The sequence below is a fragment of the Geotrypetes seraphini genome, chromosome 3, assembly GCF_902459505.1.
Source record: "Geotrypetes seraphini chromosome 3, aGeoSer1.1, whole genome shotgun sequence".
Taxonomy (NCBI): Eukaryota; Metazoa; Chordata; class Amphibia; order Gymnophiona; family Dermophiidae; genus Geotrypetes; species Geotrypetes seraphini.
The window spans coordinates 90,893,020-90,911,181 of NC_047086.1; the positions used below are offsets into that span (position 1 = coordinate 90,893,020).

The 18,162-nt window shown below is 46.1% G+C and overlaps 1 protein-coding gene across 2 annotated transcripts in view; it reads right to left on the reverse strand.

Annotated features, from left to right (window-relative positions):
- PDIA6 (protein disulfide isomerase family A member 6) overlaps nt 1-18,162 on the reverse strand; it is a 102,576-nt gene that overhangs the window by 48,680 nt on the left and 35,734 nt on the right. For both annotated transcript variants that reach the window (XM_033939204.1, XM_033939203.1), the window contains exons 6-7: nt 10,392-10,519; nt 1,479-1,593 (exon numbers count right to left, since the gene is read on the reverse strand). In XM_033939204.1, the coding sequence (XP_033795095.1) occupies nt 1,479-1,593; nt 10,392-10,519 (243 nt within the window). The remainder of the gene's footprint in view (nt 1-1,478; nt 1,594-10,391; nt 10,520-18,162) is intronic.

Sequence of the window (18,162 nt, forward strand, 5' to 3'; positions counted from 1 at the left end):
CAAGGCTGAAGGACAGGATGACACCGATAGTGGTGTTTCCCTATTACAAGTCTAATATACATCCCAGTCACTGAAAGTACCTCACATGCAAATGTATTCCTTTAGGTTCAGAGAAAATAATTCCATTCCTTCAAAAAGAAGAGATCCATTTTCTTTGTGAACATGGGTAAAATCCCTGCCCTATTGTTGATTATGCTTGAGGGAAGAGTGCTTCTTGGTACATATTTCCTGATGTTTAGAGTTTGACCAATCATCAATGGACAATTCAAAGAGAAATCAAAAGACTAACTTTGCTGAATGATCTTGAGAAACCAATTGGGCCAATGGTTTATATAAAATCTGTCTTTCCAAATGGAAGACTATTTAGCACCGATACTGGAGTCCTGGCTATGGTCCCCTAGAAGGAATCAAATTCCCATCCATGGCTTTGGCTGGGGAGAAGTCTGATTTTGGGTTCTCTGCTATCTAGGAAAGTAAAATACCTGCTGAATTTGCCCAAGGATACCTATGCCTTTGTGAGTAGTAGATTCTCCTTTGACCCTCACTCACATATATCCTGGTAGAAGGAGATGTGGTCAGGTCAAAAGTGGATAAAGAGGGATTTGAGTATTTCAGTGTTTTCATTAAACCAGCTGTCTCTTTCACCTCATCTCCAAGGAGATCCTCTCCATGGCAAGGCACATCAGCAAGCACATCCTAATGAAAGTCCAAGGTCCATAATTTCTAAGCGTCTGTGGGCCTCAATAACTATAGTATCAATGGCCAACCTGATCGTGTGCCTTCAGTATGCTTTACCCTATCTACTTGTGACTGGAATTGGGAAGACGTGTCTTGAAAGACAGAGTTAGCAGACTGTCCAATGTGGGATGTTTTGCATACACTAGCCCAGGGCTGCCCAAGTCCGGTCCTTGAGATCTACTGGTGTCAGCTTAGCATTGCTAGCAATCAGCATTTTCGGTTAGCCAAACCAATGTCAAAGGCCTATGGGAGATCATATAATTCATGTCTCACCTTAGGGAATGTCATTGCAATAACCTTAATTAAATCAGTGCATAGAGGACCTGGCAGTAAAAAGGTGCTAAAGACAGCTAAGATGTGTTAATGTCTGGTGCTTAAGATGGACAGCTTAAGATGTACAATGGGTCCAAGTGCACAGATAACTTAAGATTAATCAGAAACTATTATCAGATGCATACTGGAAAGTACAGTGGAACCTCGGTTTGCGAGTAACCTGGTTTGCGAGTGTTTTGCAAGACGAGCAAAACACTCAGCAAACTTTTGACTCGCAAACCGAGCACTGTCTTGTCATAAACATCTCTCTCCACATTTCTACACTGAAAACAGACTTCTTGACATCTAATCACAAAATATATTTAGTTGAGTAAAATATCACTTATAGCTTTGCTCGTTGATCTCACACCTCAGAAATAATTTTAACAAGCCCTCAATGGGTTGACAGACATGCATTACATACTTACCCCATACCGGCTTGTTAACATCTGGTTTACTGTTGCATCTATAGCAGCCAATTTTACTTTTCCATTGGTTTGTTCTTTAACCTCTGTAGCAGCAGCTGCCCATTCTGGTTCTAGACTGAAAAAACAATTTAGAAAACAATTTTTTTCCAAACAAAAAAAAAATTGCAGTTAAAAAAAAACCAAAAACCAAAACAACAACAAAATAAAAACCCAAACACCCACACTAGTTGAATCCATTGACATTCAATATTAATCTTCCTTTTTATCCACAGAAATATCAGTTAATTCATGATCTATCTGAAATCATTATAACTGTGCGACATTCAAGCAAAGCATAAGTTACAGGAGGAGATCACATCACCAAGCAAAGGCAATGATCAGATCTATTTATGCAAAAAAACAAAAAACCAAAAACCAACCCACAAAACACACACTGTCTGAATTCAAAAGGGCCTGGGATAGGCACGTGGGATTTCTCAGAGAGAGAAAGAGAGAATGGTTACTGTGGATGGGCAGACTAGATGGGCCATTTGGTCTTTATCTCCCATTCTTATGGTATCCCTAGTTTATTACTACTGGAAAAGAAAAAGGTTATCAGCAATGCTAAAAATGTTCAGCTTTGCAGATTACATGATAACTCATCAGAAAGAGCAAATTGGTATATAAGAGGCACAAACTACTCATGTTCTGATTTTTCAGTAAGATAACGGTAGAAAAACCCCCCAAAATAACCACATCCCATCTCACACTAAATCTTTTAGTTAAGGAATTAACATGACAGCTTCAATGACCAGCCCAATTTGTATAAGGGCACAACTAAGTTGTTTAACCCCCCCAACGTTGCTCCAATGCTCACAGAATTCCTATGAACATCAGAGCATTTAGAATGCCCAGCCGGTAGAAATTTCTGTGGCTTAGCAAAAGAGGGCCTTAATTCTTAGTTTCATACAATGTATTTATCTTCTAGTTCTTAATTTGATGCAGATCCATCAGGTTTCTGCAATTTTACACAATTCAAATGATAAGATGCTCATATATTAAACAAAAAAAAAAGTTTAGTCTGCATTTCTTCATTACCTTTTATAACTAACTAGTCTTTAAGCCCGTTAGATTAACGGGTGCTAGAACATATGTGTGTGTGTCTGTCTTTTTTTCTCCCTCTCTCTCCTTAGCCGCTTTCTTTCTTTCTGCCTTTCTTTTTCCTTGGCTGTCCATCACCACCCCTTGCCTGCTCCCCCTGTCCATTTTCCCTTCCTTTTACCTCCACTGTGTCCACCACCACCCCTTCACTGCTCTCCTTATGCAGCAGCAGCCCTTCTCCCTTTGTTTAACCTCCCCCCTGTCCAGCAGCATCTCTTTCCTTCTCCCCCTGTCCAGCAGTAGGCATCCCTTCCTTTTTTATCCTCCCTCCTCCTTCTTATCCCTATGATACTCTTACCTTGCTCTGCACCTGATCAGAGGTTCTCGACAGCTGCCCAGTTGCACCCATTGGAAAAGTTCCCACTGCCGCATCCCGCACCCCTCCTGACGCGGCTCCCGCTGTCCTTTCTGTCTGTCTCTGTCCCTGGCCCCCTTTGCCTGTCTGTCTTTCTGTGTATCTCCCTGACCCTGTGTCTTTCTTCTTTCCTTTCTGTCTCCCTTCCTCCCTCTGTCTGTCTGTCCAAGCAGCATTCCATCCCCCTCCCCCCTCCCCCCACACCAGTTCCCTGTGCACCTGCCCCTGTGTCTTTCTTATTTTCTTTGTGTTTCCCTTCCTCTCTCTGTCTGTCCAAAGCAGCATTCCATCCCCCTCCATTTCCCTCCCCCCACACCAGTTCCCTGAGCACCTGCCCCTGTGTATTTCTTATTTTCTTTGTGTTTCCCTTCCTCTCTCTGTCTGTCTGTCCGTCCAAAGCAGCATTCCCTTCCCCTCCATTTCCCTCCCCCCCCCACCAGTTCCCTGTGCAGCAGCATTAGCGTTTCCTCTACCCGCCCCTGTCCCTTCCCCTTCCCGCGGGCCGGACTACAAAGATGGTGATTCCAGCAGCGCTTTTATCAGTCTCCACACGCTGCTTCGGGCCCTTCTGCCCTGATTTACTCTGGCACGTCCCTGATGACATCATCAGAGACGCGGCAGAGCAAATCAGGGCAGTAGAAGGGCCCGAAGCAGCGTGTGGAGACTGATGTACACGCTGCTTGAATCACCATTCGGACCCGCGGGAAGAGAAGGGGGTGGGCGGCAAAGGAGAAACGGAGATCGGCGGCGGCGACAGGAGAAACAGAGAACGTCGTCTGGCTGCGGTCCGGCTTGTGGAGGCGATCGGGTGGTGACGTATTCGCGCGCATGCGCACTCCTTCGGCCACAGACCTACAGCGCACGGAACACGAAAATAGGACTGCGCATGCGCGAGATAGCCTTTTATTATATAGGATATGTTGCCAGTACAGAAAGATTAGGTTCTTACCTTGATAATCTTTCTTGTAGACATGTCTATTAGTCCTGAACATGAGGATTATCTGAACCCTCAAGTTGCTTGCAGAATGATGTCATCTTTTCAACTCCACCTCCTTCCTAGACAGCTGAACCTGCCCCCTTATTTTATACAAAAGCAGTCAAACTTTCGAGCATGTTTCATAATTCTAATGGCTGTATCCTGCAATGTTTATAGAAGCTTAAGATTTGTATTTGGTAAGCCTGCTCATAAAATATTCCCATAGTCTAAACATGAAAGGAGAAAAGTGTAGAGTATGCAAAGTGAATTCATCAATATAACCTCTGATGAAGCGCACAACTATCTCAATATGAAAGCATTTTTTTAACCTGTTCAGTCAGACTTACATACCAACCCGCCCCACAATCAACAAGAAAAACGACAAACCCATACAAGACCAAAATACAACCCCAAAGATCACTAATATACCTGAAAACAACTTGCAACACCAACAGACTACACCACTCTCAAATGTGCATATGAGATCAGAGCCTTAGGCCCCAAAACAGAATGCATAAAAAACTGGATAGAAAAAGATAACCTAGACTGCCTTTTCCTCACCTAGACCTGGCTTACCTCTGACTCAGAACCCAGAATAACTGAAGTCTGCCCAAAGAGCCACAAGTTAACAATGGTCTGCAGAGAAAATAAGAGAAGGAAGAATTGCCATCATAGCCAGAAACACCATAAACCTAAAAATACAAGACAAAACAACCAACCCATTCATAGATTTACTAGCCTGTCAACTTTCAAGCACATCACTCAAAGGAACACCAACATGCATACTCTGCTACATCCCCAAGTAACTGGAACACAGCAAAACCAATATTTGAAGAATTCATATATCAAAACTTACTAACGACAACCTACAACCTAATCCTAGGAGACCTCAACCTCCACCTCGAAAACCAATCCTGCAAACATGTAGAAGAAACCTTACTATCATACCTCGAGGCATTAACATAAAATCCTAGATCCTCAAACCACACCTATCTTCAAGAAGAGATCAAGGGGAGACCCGGGAAACTACAGGCCAGTGAGCTTGACCTCGGTTCCGGGAAAGATGATGGAATCACTGGTCAAGGACAGCATCTGCAAGCACATGGAAAGCAATGGACAGCTGAGGGCGAGCCAGCACGGCTTCTGCAAAGGAAGGTCGTGCCTTACGAACTTACTGCACTTCTTCGAAGGGATAAACAAGCCAGATGGACAAAGGGGAATCCATTGACATCATTTACCTTGACTTCCAAAAAGCCTTCGACAAGGTACCCCATGAACGGCTGCTTAAAACGTTGTGGAACCACGGGGTGGAAGGGGATGTCTACCAATGGATTAAACACTGGTTGGAGGGCAGGAAACAGAGGGTTGGAGTAAAGGGCCAATACTCAGACTGGCAAAGGGTCACGAGTGGAGTTCCGCAGGGGTCGGTACTGGGACCGCTTCTGTTCAATATATTTATAAACGACCTGGAGATGGGGACAAACTGTGAGGTTATAAAATTTGCAGATGACACCAAACTCTGCAGCAGGGTTAGAACCACGGAAGACTGTGAGGACCTCCAAAGGGACCTAACGAAACTGGAAAAATGAGCAAAAAAGTGGCAAATGAGCTTTAACGTAGAGAAATGCAAGGTCATGCATGTGGGGTAAAAGAACCCGATGTTCAGCAACAAAATGGGGGGATCATTGCTAGGGGTAAGTAACCTTGAAAGAGACCTAGGTGTGTTGGTGGATACAACATTGAAAGCATTGGCACAATGTGCGACAGCCTCAAAGAAAGCAAACAGAATGTTGGGTATCATCAAAAAGGGTATCACGACCAGGACGAAGGAAGTCATCATGCCGCTGTATCGTGCAATGGTGCGCCCCCATCTGGAGTACTGTGTCCAGTACTGGTCACCGTACCTCAAGAAAGACATGGCAATACTTGAGGGAGTCCAGAGAAGAGCAATTAAATTGGTAAGAGGTATGGAAAACCTTCCATACACTGACAGGTTAGAAAAGCTGGGGCTCTTCTCCCTGGAAAAGCGGAGACTTAGAGGAGACAGAAACCTTCAAAATCCTGAAAGGCATAGAGAAGGTAGACAGGGACAGATTCTTCAAACTGAAGGGAGCCACAAATACAAGGGGGCACTCGGAGAAATTGAAAGGGGACAGGTTTAGAACAAATGCTAGGAAGTTCTTCTTTACTCAGAGGGTGGTGGACACATGGAACGCGCTCCCGGAAGATGTGATAGGGCAGGGCACGCTACAGGGGTTCAAAGAAGGTTTGGATAAATACCTACAGGATAAGGGGATTGAGGGGTACAGATAGACATAGAGATAGGTATGGGAAAGGCAGGGACACTTAAAAGCAAGATCGCAAACATCAGAGCCACTCACATAGAAGAGACCTAATTTCCCCCCCCAGCCAAAGAATCAGTTGCAGCAGACAGAACCTGGTCCCACTTCTCACCCATACAATGGTCAGACTTCAAACTATATAATAAATACAGCCACGCAGCCTGTGAACTTAACCACTGCCCCCATATCTATTGAAAGCCTCAAGTACACTATTCCGCTCCCTGCTCCTCCAATGGATACAATCTCTACTCTTAGATGGACAATTCCCACAAGACCTCAGCGAAATCATCATAACTCCGATACTAAAAGACCCCAAAGAAACAACAGACCAACCATCCAACTACAGACCTCAATCCCACTGTACGTCAAGCTGATGGAAGGCCTCGTAGCCATGACCTTAACCTCATTCCTAGAAAACCACAACTTACTCTACCCCACATAGTCTGGCTTCAGAACCAACTACAGCACTGAGACCCTACTAGAACAGTAATAGACACAGATAGACAACTTCTCTGTACAGGCAAGAAAATCCTGCTCATACAACTAGACCTCTCTGCAGCCTTTGACCTAGTAGACCATGACATCCTCCTACAAACACTAGACTTCATAGGAATCTCAGGCAAGAAAATCCTGCTCATACAACTAGACCTCTCTGCAGCCTTTGACCTGGTATACCATGACATCCTCCTACAAACACTAGACTTCATAGGAATCTCAGGCAAGAAAATCCTGCTCATACAACTAGACCTCTCTGCAGCCTTTGAACTGGTAGATCATGACATCCTCCTACAAACACTAGACTTCACAGGAATCTCAGGCAAGGTACTCATATGATTTAAAGGCTTCCTACAATCCAGAACCTACAGGGTTAAAACAAATAAAGAAAAATCAGAACCATGGTCCAACCCCTGCGGAGTTCCCAGGGATCACCTCTTTCTCCCACACTATTCAATTTATACATAGCCTCCCTCAGCTCCTACCTAGACAAACATGGCATAATCTCATACAGTTATGCAGATAACATCACCATTCTCCTCCCCTTCAACCACCCAGAATCCACCATGACAGGCACAATACACATAACACTCGAAATAGTAGCAACATGGATGACAGAACACAAACTAAAGCTTAACTGACAAAACAAAATTCATCCTTCTAGAAAACAGCAAAACTCCAACCTTAACAAACTAGTAATTAACTCGATCTCATACCCCATTCAACCCACACTAAAACTTCTTGGAGTACTAATTGACAGAGGCTGTACCATGCAACCTCAAATCAACAAAGTAAAAAAAGCATCATTCGCGACTATGAGAAACCTAAGACAAATCCGAAAATTCTTCGACAGGAAACAATTCCAACTTTTGGTATAATCTCTTATTCTTGGACTAATAGACTACTGCAACATACTATACCTCCCCTGCCCAGCGACCATGATAAAGCAATTACAAACAATACAAAATACCTAAGACTCATCTACTCATTGAAAAAATATGACATCACAGCTGCATACCACAACTCACACTGGCTCCCAATACAAGCAAGAGTACTCTTCAAATTCTACTGCCTACTTTTCAAAGCTATTAATGGAGAAAGGCCAACCTACTGGAACAACCGACTAACCCAATCCACCTCAACCAGGCACAGGAGAACCCACTCACTATTCACACATCCACCAACCAAAACGTTAAATGAGGAAAACTATATGATAACCTAATGGCCACCAAAGCAGCTAAACTACATAGACAAATCAATCTGCTGTCTTTGACCACAGACTACAAAACCTTCAAAAAAGAAACCAAAACCCTACTCTTCAAAAAAAATACATAAAACCTATCTAACACGACCAGTTCCTTCCCAAACTCTACCTACCACACACTCCACCCATATCTAATCTAAAATGTTTCTAATTACCCAACATGTATCTCCTTAACTTATGTAATTATATAATGTTATGTAATTACATAAGTTAAATTATGTAATTCTTATGACAATTCGTATGTAATGTTACAATTCTGGTAACCTCCTGACTACTCTTGTGTAATTCACCTTGAACCGCAAGGTAATGGCGGAATAGAAATCACTAATACAATGTAATGTAATTTCCCCCACCTTTGTTGTCTGGTGATTGTTTTTCAAACCATCTTTTCCCAGTCTCTGATTGCACTTCCTTCTGTCTGTGTTCTTAACTGGGTATCCAGGGCTACCTTATCCATTTGCTATTTTTCTCTTCTTCACTTTCCGCCATACATCCATCTTTAGCATTAACTTAATTCCATTTTTCTGCTTTCTCCTCAAAGTCTACTTTTTCACGCCTTCCCTTCCCATCTATCCATGTGTACCATCTCTTCCCTCTTCTCTCCTATTCCCATCTATCCATAAGAAGCATTTCTTAACTCTTCCCTGCTGCACCCATTGCTGTGCACCATCTCCTCCCTAGGTCTCCCCTTCCCCTCCATCCCTGTGCACCATCTCATCTCACTCCAATGGTCAGAGAACTCTCCCTCTTCCCTCGCCAGTGGTCAGACATCTCTCCTTCTTCCCATGCCAGTAGTCTTATATCTCTCTCTCCCATCACCTTCTCCAGAATCTGACATCTCTTCCTTCTTTGAGTCATCTCTCCTATCTCCCAGTGTAATATTTCTTCCTCTTCTCCACCACTATCATGTCCAACAATTCTCTCTCTTACCCATGTATACTATCTCTCTTTCCCTCCCACTCCACACACCCATGTCCAAGAATTTCTTTTTCTCTTCCCTCCCTTCCTAACCCCCAGCCCGTGCAGCCTCTGTCCTTCCCAATCCCCTCCCAGCCCATGCAGTATGTCGTTCCCTCATTCCTAACTCCAGCCCTCCCTTCTCAGTTGGATCCTATGGTACAACAGTCCTCAGTTCCTGACCCACCGCTGAAATTTTAAATTTTTGGCCAGCTAACACAAAGCCAGCCTCCTGCTGTCATTCTGCCCTGAAAGTGTTCTTTCTGAAACACTTCCTCAGAAAGAACACAATGTGCTGAAGAACATTTCCGGGGCAGGACAATAGCAGGAGGCTGGCTTCGTGTCGGCTGCCCAAAGATTTTAAATTTCAGTGTCAGGGAGGTAGGAGGTAGTAGATGGGTGAGTCGGGTGCACAAGTCACTGTGGGCCAGTAGTAGATGGAGGAGTCGGGTGTACAAGACACCGTGGGCCACATAAAATGGCTGAGCAGGCCCGATTCAGTCCAAGGGCCTTGTGTTTGACACATGTTTTAAAGCGTACTTGCCATCTGCGACCTCTTATTTTGTAAGCCAAGCAAGCAACTTGCCAGTATGGCTATTCTTATGCTCTTATGTAAATCTACAAACCTGATGAGCTCTCAAGAAGTGGACAACAGTAGTAACATTAGGCAAGTGATAAGAGGAAGCAGCAGTGGGCAAGAGGCATCAACAGCATCAAGGGTAAAGAGAACAGCAGGTGGTAGTATTTATTTGGAATATGGTAGAGGAAGGTATTTCAGTAAACTCCAGCAGTAGTGTGTAGAAGGGGTGGGTGATGGCAGCAGCCATACTGATGGAGGGACAAGAAGAAAAAAAAACAATAGGTGCCAGAAGTGTTTTTGAACAGTTGAGTGTGGGTTCTCAGAGGTAGATGGAAGGGCTGAAGGCACTAGCACAGTGTATCGCAAACTGTGCTGCGGCAGATTTCTGGTGTGCCCGAGGAGAGGCGCCAGCACCAGCTGACTACTTACAGGGTGTGCCTCTGCCATCTGCACCTCTCCCTCTCTAGAACCCCACCACCGGTGGCAATAGGAGTTTGAGGGCCATGGCTGGAGCACACCTGCACATGTATGGACGTCTATGTGATGTCACATGTGCACGTGATGTCTGTGCATTTCCGGATGCCCTCTAGATGTGGCCCCGCATTTAGTGTGCTGCAGCTTTAAAAAGTTTGCGACACACTGCAATAGCAGGTGAGTGTGCAGGAGAGTCAAACAGTTCACATGCTGCCTGCAGTAGTACTGCAAAGCAAGACTCATTTTATTTGGGTAGTTAATACTGGGAGATTTGCATTTTGTTCTACTCAGTTTGTTTGTTCCTAAAATCAATTTAAAATGTAGCCTTACTTTTTGCAGTGTCCACACCAGGGGGCAAAAAACTCCACCAACCAAACGACATCACTATTAAGGACATTCTTGTCAAAATTATCATCATTCAATTCAATGACATCCTTCTTGCTGCCTCCTCCACTTCCCTGTAAAGAGAATTACTTTATTAAGCGACAATTGTTTTTCCTTTCAGCCAAGAAACCCCTACAGTTATTTTAAAATATTCCATTTCCACCTCTGATCTCCATTGAACTTTATGAAATTTGGTTTCCTCAGTATTTTTGATGAGCAACATGTGATAAATAGCATGTTAAAAAAAACAAAAAATCCTGCACATCCCTAACATGAAATACCATGTGCTAACACAAAACTAAGGGCCCCTTTTATAAAGTCCCAGTAAATGCACCAAAGCCCATTCAATTCCTATGGGCTTCAGTGCATTTACCACAGCTTTGTAGAAGATGTTTTAGCCCTTTCATCATTTCTCACTGAACCTTTTCTAGTCCCATTTTGAAATGGGACTAGAATTGCACAGAATACCCAAGTTATGATCAACACTATGGTCCGCATAATATTTTCAGTATTGTCATCATTCCTTTTTGAATAATCCAATGTTCTAAGCCTTTTTTTAATAAGCAGCTGTGGCACACTGCTGAAAATGACAACATATTGCCCACAAGGACTTCAAAGTAGAGAATAACATGGGGACAAGTTTTTCCCTGTCCCCGCAGGAACTCATTTTCCTGCCCGATCCAGTTCTTTTCCTGTCCCTGCCCCATTCCTGCAAGTTCTGTCCTCATCTGCACTAGCCTCAAACACTTTAAAAAAATCATAAAAGTGTTCAATGCTTGTGCGGTTAAGGCAGAGCTTATAGGAATGGGGTAGGGATCGGGACAGCGACAAAAACTCACAGGTACGGGGAAACTGAGCTCCTGTGAGAACGGGGAAAAATTTGTCCCTGTGTCATTCTCTACTTCACACAAAGTCTCTGCGCCTATCCATCAAGCAACTGCTTCTCCTTGGATCTTCCACATCACTAACTGGACTGGGAAATTTACTGGTTCTGACTCCTGCTGACATTAAGACAGCTGAACAGTAGCTATTTAGCCTTGTGGCTGACCCTAGAGAGGCAAATTACTCCTTGTTGCGCCAACAAAGGAGCACTCTTCGGAAGATCCGAGTTATTGAAGGAATTTTATAAGTTAATTATTGACACACTCTCCCATACACAAAAATATGGGTAAAGGTCATTATGGGAATTTAGCTCTGCCCATACTTCTAAGTTTAACAACTCTAGATGTTTGCATAATGTGTCTATCTCTACTAATTGTCCTAAAGTTATTACACAGATTAAGATTTGAATTAATGCTAAGTCAGTTAAAACCCCCCCAACAAACCAAAGTATTTTGGATATTTGATTTAGTTAAAGAATTAGGGCTCCTTTTACGAAGACGGGTTAGCTGTTTTAGCGCACGCAGCTTTTTAGCGTGCGCTAAACCCGCGCTACGCAGCTAGAACTAACGCAAGCTCAATGCTGGCATTAGCGTCTAGCGCGGCCAGCAGTTTAGCATGTGCTATTACACGTGTTAAAACGCCCAACGTGGCTTCATAAAAGGAGCCCTAAGATTGTAACTTAGTAAGTACTGTCTCCCAGTAGTATTATAATCAAATTTCTTCTTTTATTAATGGTCAACAGATCTTAATCTCTCCCCTAAAATAACTTATTTTGGGAGATTTTAATTTGCATGTGGAAACATTTGAGTTGGATGATACGGTCAGTTTTGTTTATGAAGCTCAAGTATCTAGGATGGAAACAATCAACTCATATCGGAGGCCGTACTTTAGATCTATTTTTGTAGATATTGATTTACCAATAAGTAGATGTAAAATAGAAGCTGTAAACTTGGTTGATTAATTAAATGTAAACTTGCGGGTCCTTTTACTAAGGTGTGGTAGCCTTTTTAGCGCATGCTAAACCCTAACATGTGCGAACGCGTCCATTATATCCTATGGACGCATTGGTACACGTTAGCATTTAGCGTGCGCTAAAAAGGCTACCACACCTTAGTAAAAGGACCCGTTAGTTAAGCTGTAAACAAAGTTAATTATCTTTGGCACAAGATTCTCTTGCCCCACAGAAAGAAGCCTCCATCAAATCTAGGGAGGCAAGGAATTCTGCAGGTGCCACCAATGCAAAGACTGACCGGACCATTTTCATATGGAAGTGGGGGTTATTGAGGGCTGCACTGACTGACCTCAGATTAAGGATTGGTCTCTAATCATCCAAGTCTCTTTGGGTAGAATAAAGCATATTGCGTATCTACCCAAGACCCATTTGATTTCCAGTATGTCTCCCCTTCCCCTCCATCCCTGTGCATCATCTCATCTCACTCCAATGGTCAGAGAACTCTCCCTCCTTCCCATGCCAGTGGTCTGATATAGCAATGTTACTTACCGTAACAGTTGTTATCCAGGGACAGCAGGCAGCTATTCTCACTAGTGGGTGATGTCATCTGACAGAGCCCCGATGCGGACGTCTCACAAGCATACTTGCTTGAAGAAACTTCAGAAGTTTCGAGATGCCCGCACCGCGCATGCGCGAGTTCCTTCCCGCCCGATGGTCCGGGCGTGTTTCCTCAGTTCAGGTAGGTAGCAGAGAAGCCAACCCAGGGGAGGTGGGTGGGACGTGAGAATAGCTGCCTGCTGTCCCTGGATAACAACTGTTACGGTAAGTAACATTGCTTTATCCCAGGACAAGCAGGCAGGTATTCTCACTAGTGGGTGACCTCCAAGCTAACCCCAATGGGATGGTGGGAGAGTTGGCAACTTAGGAGAATAAATTTTGTAATACTGTTTGGCCAAACTGTCCATCCCGTCTGGAGAAAGTATCCAGACAATAATGAGAGGTGAATGTATGAACCGAGGACCAAGTGGCAGCCTTACAAATCTCCTCAATCGGTGTCGATCTGAGGAAGGCTACAGAGGCCGCCATTGCTCTGACCTTATGGGCTGTTACTCTACAGGGAAGGGGTAATCCAGCCTGGGCATAGCAGAAAGAGATGCAAGCCGCCATCCAGTTGGAGATGGTACGCTTCGAGACAGGCTTCCCAACTTGTTCGGATCAAAGGAGACGAAAAGTTGAGGAGCAATTCTGTGTGGTTTGGTGCGATCCAGGTAGAAAGCCAAAGCACGTTTACAGTCCAGAGTGTAAAGAGCTGATTCTCCAGTATGAGAATGAGGCTTTGGAAAAAACACTGGAAGTACAATGGATTGGTTGAGATGAAATTCAGAGACCACTTTAGGCAGGAATTTCAGATGGGTGCGAAGGACCACCTTGTCATGATGAAATACTGTGAAAGGTGGATCCGCCACCAAAGCCTGAAGCTCACTAACCCTGCGAGCAGAAGTGAGAGCAACCAGAAACACCACTTTCCAAGTGAGAAACTTCAGTGGAGCCTTGTTGAGAGGCTCAAAAGGAGGTTTCATAAGTTGAGAAAGAACAACATTGAGATCCCAAACCACTGGAGGAGGTTTGAGAGGAGGATTGACATGGTAAAGACCTTTCATAAATCTGGAAACCACAGGATGAGCAGAGAGAGGTTTCCCTTGCAGAGGCTGATGGAAAGCTGCAATTGCACTCAGATGGACTCGTATCAATGTAGACTTGAGGCCAGAATTAGAGAGGTGCAAAAGATAGTCCAAAACAGAAGACAGGGAGGCTCATTGAGGCTCCTTACGATTAGAAACACATCAGGTAGACAATCTAGTCCATTTTTGGGAGTAGCATTGTCTAGTAGCAGGTTTCCTGGAAGCCTCCAGCACATCCCGCACTGCCTGAGAAAACTGGTGGGGAGTCACGTTGAGAGGAACCAAGCTGTCAGGTGGAGAGACTGCAGGTTGGGATGGAGTAGAGATCCTTGTTGTTGAGTAAGCAGTGAAGGAAACACTAAGAAGGAACGGCTCCCTGCTGCTGAGTTGAAGTAGAAGGGAGTACCAAGGCTGTCTGGGCCACCGAGGAGCTATCAGAATCATGGTGGCATGGTCGGATTTCAATTTGACCAGAGTCTTTTGAATGAGAGGGAAGGGAGGAAACTCATACAGAAAGCGATTCCCCCAATCCAGCAGAAAGGCATCTGCCTCGAGGCGATGAGGAGTGTAGATCCTGGAGCAGAACTGAGGCAGTTTGAAGTTGTGGGGGGCAGCAAAGAGGTCTATCTGAGGCATCCCCCACTGAGAGAAGATCCGATGAAGGGGCCTGGAATGGAGAGTCCATTCGTGAGGCTGGAGGAGACGACTCAAGTTGTCCGCCAATGCATTGTCCTTCCCTGAATGTAGACAGCTTTGAGGAAGGTGTTGTGGCGAATCGCCCAATCCCAGACTCTGAGAGCTTCCTGGCAGAGGGAGGCCGAGCCCGTGCCCCCCTGCTTGTTGACATAATACATGGTGACCTGATTTTCTGTGCGAATGAGGACCACCATGTCGTGAAACAGATGTTGAAACGCTTGAAGAGCATAGAAGATCGCCCTGAGTTCCAGAAGATTGATATGGCACAGCCGGTCCGCACTGGTCCAGATGCCTTGAGTGCGAAGACCGTCCAGATGAGCTCCCCATGCATAGGTCGAGGAATCGGTCGTGAGAACTTTTTGGTGGGGAGGAGTGTGAAACAGCAAACCTCTGGATAGATTTGAAGAGGTCATTCACCAATGTAGAGACTGCTGAAGAGCAGGAGTGACTATGATGTGACGAGTCAAAGGATCTGACACCTGTGTCCATTGAGAGGCCAGAGTCCACTGAGGAATTCTGAGGTGAAGTCTGGCAAAAGGAGTCACATGAACTGTAGAGGCCATGTGGCCCAGGAGAACCATCATGTGTCTCGCTGAGATGGACTGGCGAGAAGACACTGACTGGTAGAGATGAAGAAGAGCATCCAGGCGCTGTGGAAGAAGGAATGCTCTGAGTTGAATAGTATCCAGAACCGCCCTGATGAAGGGAAGAGCCTGGGTAGGCTGCAGATGAGATTTTGGGAAGTTGATCTCGAAGCCCAAACTCTGCAGGAACCAAATCGTGGTTAGTGTCGCCGAGATGACCCCAGGGGCCAAGGCGGCCTTGATGAGCCAGTCGTCGAGGTAGGGGAATACCTGAAGACCCTGGCTCCGGAGTGCAGCGGCCACCACTACCAGACACTTCGTGAAGATTCTGGGAGATGAGGACAGGGCCGAATGGAAGCACTCGATATTGCAGATGCAGATGTCCCACCCGAAATCTGAGGAACTTGCGAGAGGCCGGATGAATGGGAATGTGGGTGTAGGCCTTCTTGAAGTCCAGAGAGCATAACCAGTCGTTCTGCTCGAGGAGGGGGTAGAGAGAAGCAAGGGTCAGCATGCAAAATCTCTCCTTGACCAGGAACTTGTTGAGGATCCTGAGGTCCAGAATTGGACGCAGATCGCTCGTCTTCTTCGGAAGAAGGAAGTACCAGGAGTAAAACCCCCGGTTGTGTTGGTCCACAGGGACCGGCTCGACGGCCCGAAGCCGGAGCAAAGCCTGAGCTTCCTGAAGAAGAAGGGCGGTCTGGGTCAAGTTGGAAGGATACTCTCTTGGAGGGTGGTCCGGGGGGATCCGATGGAACTGAAGAGAATATCCTTCCCTGATGATAGAAAGGACCCAAAGGTCGGTGGTGATAGCCGTCCATCGATGATAAAAATGATGGAGTCGACCCCCGATGGGAAAAACAGGGGATGGCAGAACGGTGTTGGTTGTGCTCCCTAAACAGAGAGTCAAAAAGGCTGAGGAGCCTTAGGGACAGCAGAAGGCTGAGGTTTTTGCTAAGTCTTCTGTGGAGGCTGTCTCTTCGCTGGTTGTCTCGCAGCAGGAACCTGCCTGGGTGCATAGCGCCTCTGATAGATCAAGGGTGGTCGAGAAGGACGAGACTGCGCAGGCTTAGGCTTGGGATGAAGAATGGATTGAAAGGATTTTTCATGGTCCGACAGCTTCTCTGTCACGGTCTCAATAGATTCGTCAAATAAATCTGCCCCCGCACAGGGGACGTTGGCAAGCCTGTCCTGGAGGTTCGGGTCCATGTCAATGGTCCGAAGCCAGGCCAAACAACGCATGGCCACGGAGCAGGCAGCAGCTCGTGCAGAGAGCTCGAAGGCATCATAGGAGGATTGCATCAGTTGAAGGCGCAACTGGGACAGCGAGGCGACTACCTCTTCAAATTCAAAGCGAGCTTGAGACTCGATGTAAGGTGTAAACTTACAAAGCACAGGCAGGAAGAACTCCAAATAAGTTGCAAAATGAAAAGTGTAATTGAGAACTCTGGATGCCATCATCGAGTTCTGGTATATGCGCCTCCCGAACTTATCCATTGTCCGGCCTTCTCTGCCCGGAGGCACCGAGGCATACACCTGGGACGGATGAGACCTTTTGAGGGAGGACTCTACCAACAGGGATTGATGAGTGTGGCGCAGTGGTTGGATCTACAGCCTCAGCACCCTGGGGTTGTGGGTTCAAACCCCACGCTGCTCCTTGTGACCCTGGGCAAGTCACTTAATCCTCCATAGCCCCAGGTACGTTAGATAGATTGTGAGCCCACCGGGACAGAGAGGGAAAATGCTTGAGTACCTGAATGTAAAAACCGCTTAGATAACCTTGATAGGCGGTATATAAAAATCCTAATAAAATTGATAAACTTGATGAGATAGTTGAGAGCCCTTGTGATGCACCGTTCGGTACCTGGCATCCAGTTTGCCAGGAACAGCAGGAATAGAGTACGGTGTCTCAAAACACCTCATGAAAGTTTGGTCGAGGAGTTTGTGCAGAGGGAGACGAAGAGACTCGGCAGGAGGATGAGGCAAATGCATGGTATCCAGGTATTCCTTGGAATATCGGGAACCGGAGTCCAAGATGATGTCGAGATCATCTGCCATCTGCCTGAGGAAAGATGAAAAGGACAATTGGTCTGCCAACACAGGCCGGCGGGACGGGCTGGACGAAGTCGAAGCCTCGGGATCCAAAGAGACTTGTGATCGGCAAAGCGAGAATGAGCCATAGGGATCCTTGAACTCCGGGCCCGGAGGGGGAGAGACATCCGAAGAGGAATATCCCACCCGAGGAAGCTTCTTCTGAGGCGAGACTGTCGAATGCCTGGAGGAATGCCTCGAAGAATGCCTGGACCGATGCCCCTCCCGGTGTCTCGAAGGAGATCTGGACCGTCGATGCTTAGCGTGATCCCCAGAAGCCTCCAAGGAGTAGATAGGACTGGAAGTAGTAGAGTGAAGAGGCGGGTGCGACGCCTCTCGAGACGCATTCCATGCTTGATAGGGAGTGCGGAAGAACTCTTCCTGGCGATGCCCAGGGCTTCGACTACCCGAAGGAAGATTCCAAGCATCCTCGCCTGGAGGAGTAATGGGTTCCAGAGGCGGCATGTCGCTAAACGAAGCACGCCTCGAAGGACCGGCTGCCAAGCGTCGCTCATCCTCCCCGAGCGGCGAGAGCGAGCGGCGAGGGGGAGGAGGAGGGGGCGGCTCGCCCCCCCCCCCCCCCCGAGGGGGAACCGGTTGATCACCCTGGATCGTAGCCAGCCACTTGGGCCCCATTGTGGTCATAATCTCAATGAATTGAGCCTCCATAATCGACCGCAACGAAGCCGACGAGGGAGCCACACCCGAAGTGGGACCTCCTGAACGGTCTTCGCGATCCCGAGTGGTCGAGTGCTTTGGCTTAGAAGCTTTCGGCACTTTGATAACCACCGGGGGAATGGTCTGAGGAGGTACCTGATCTGAGGAGACCG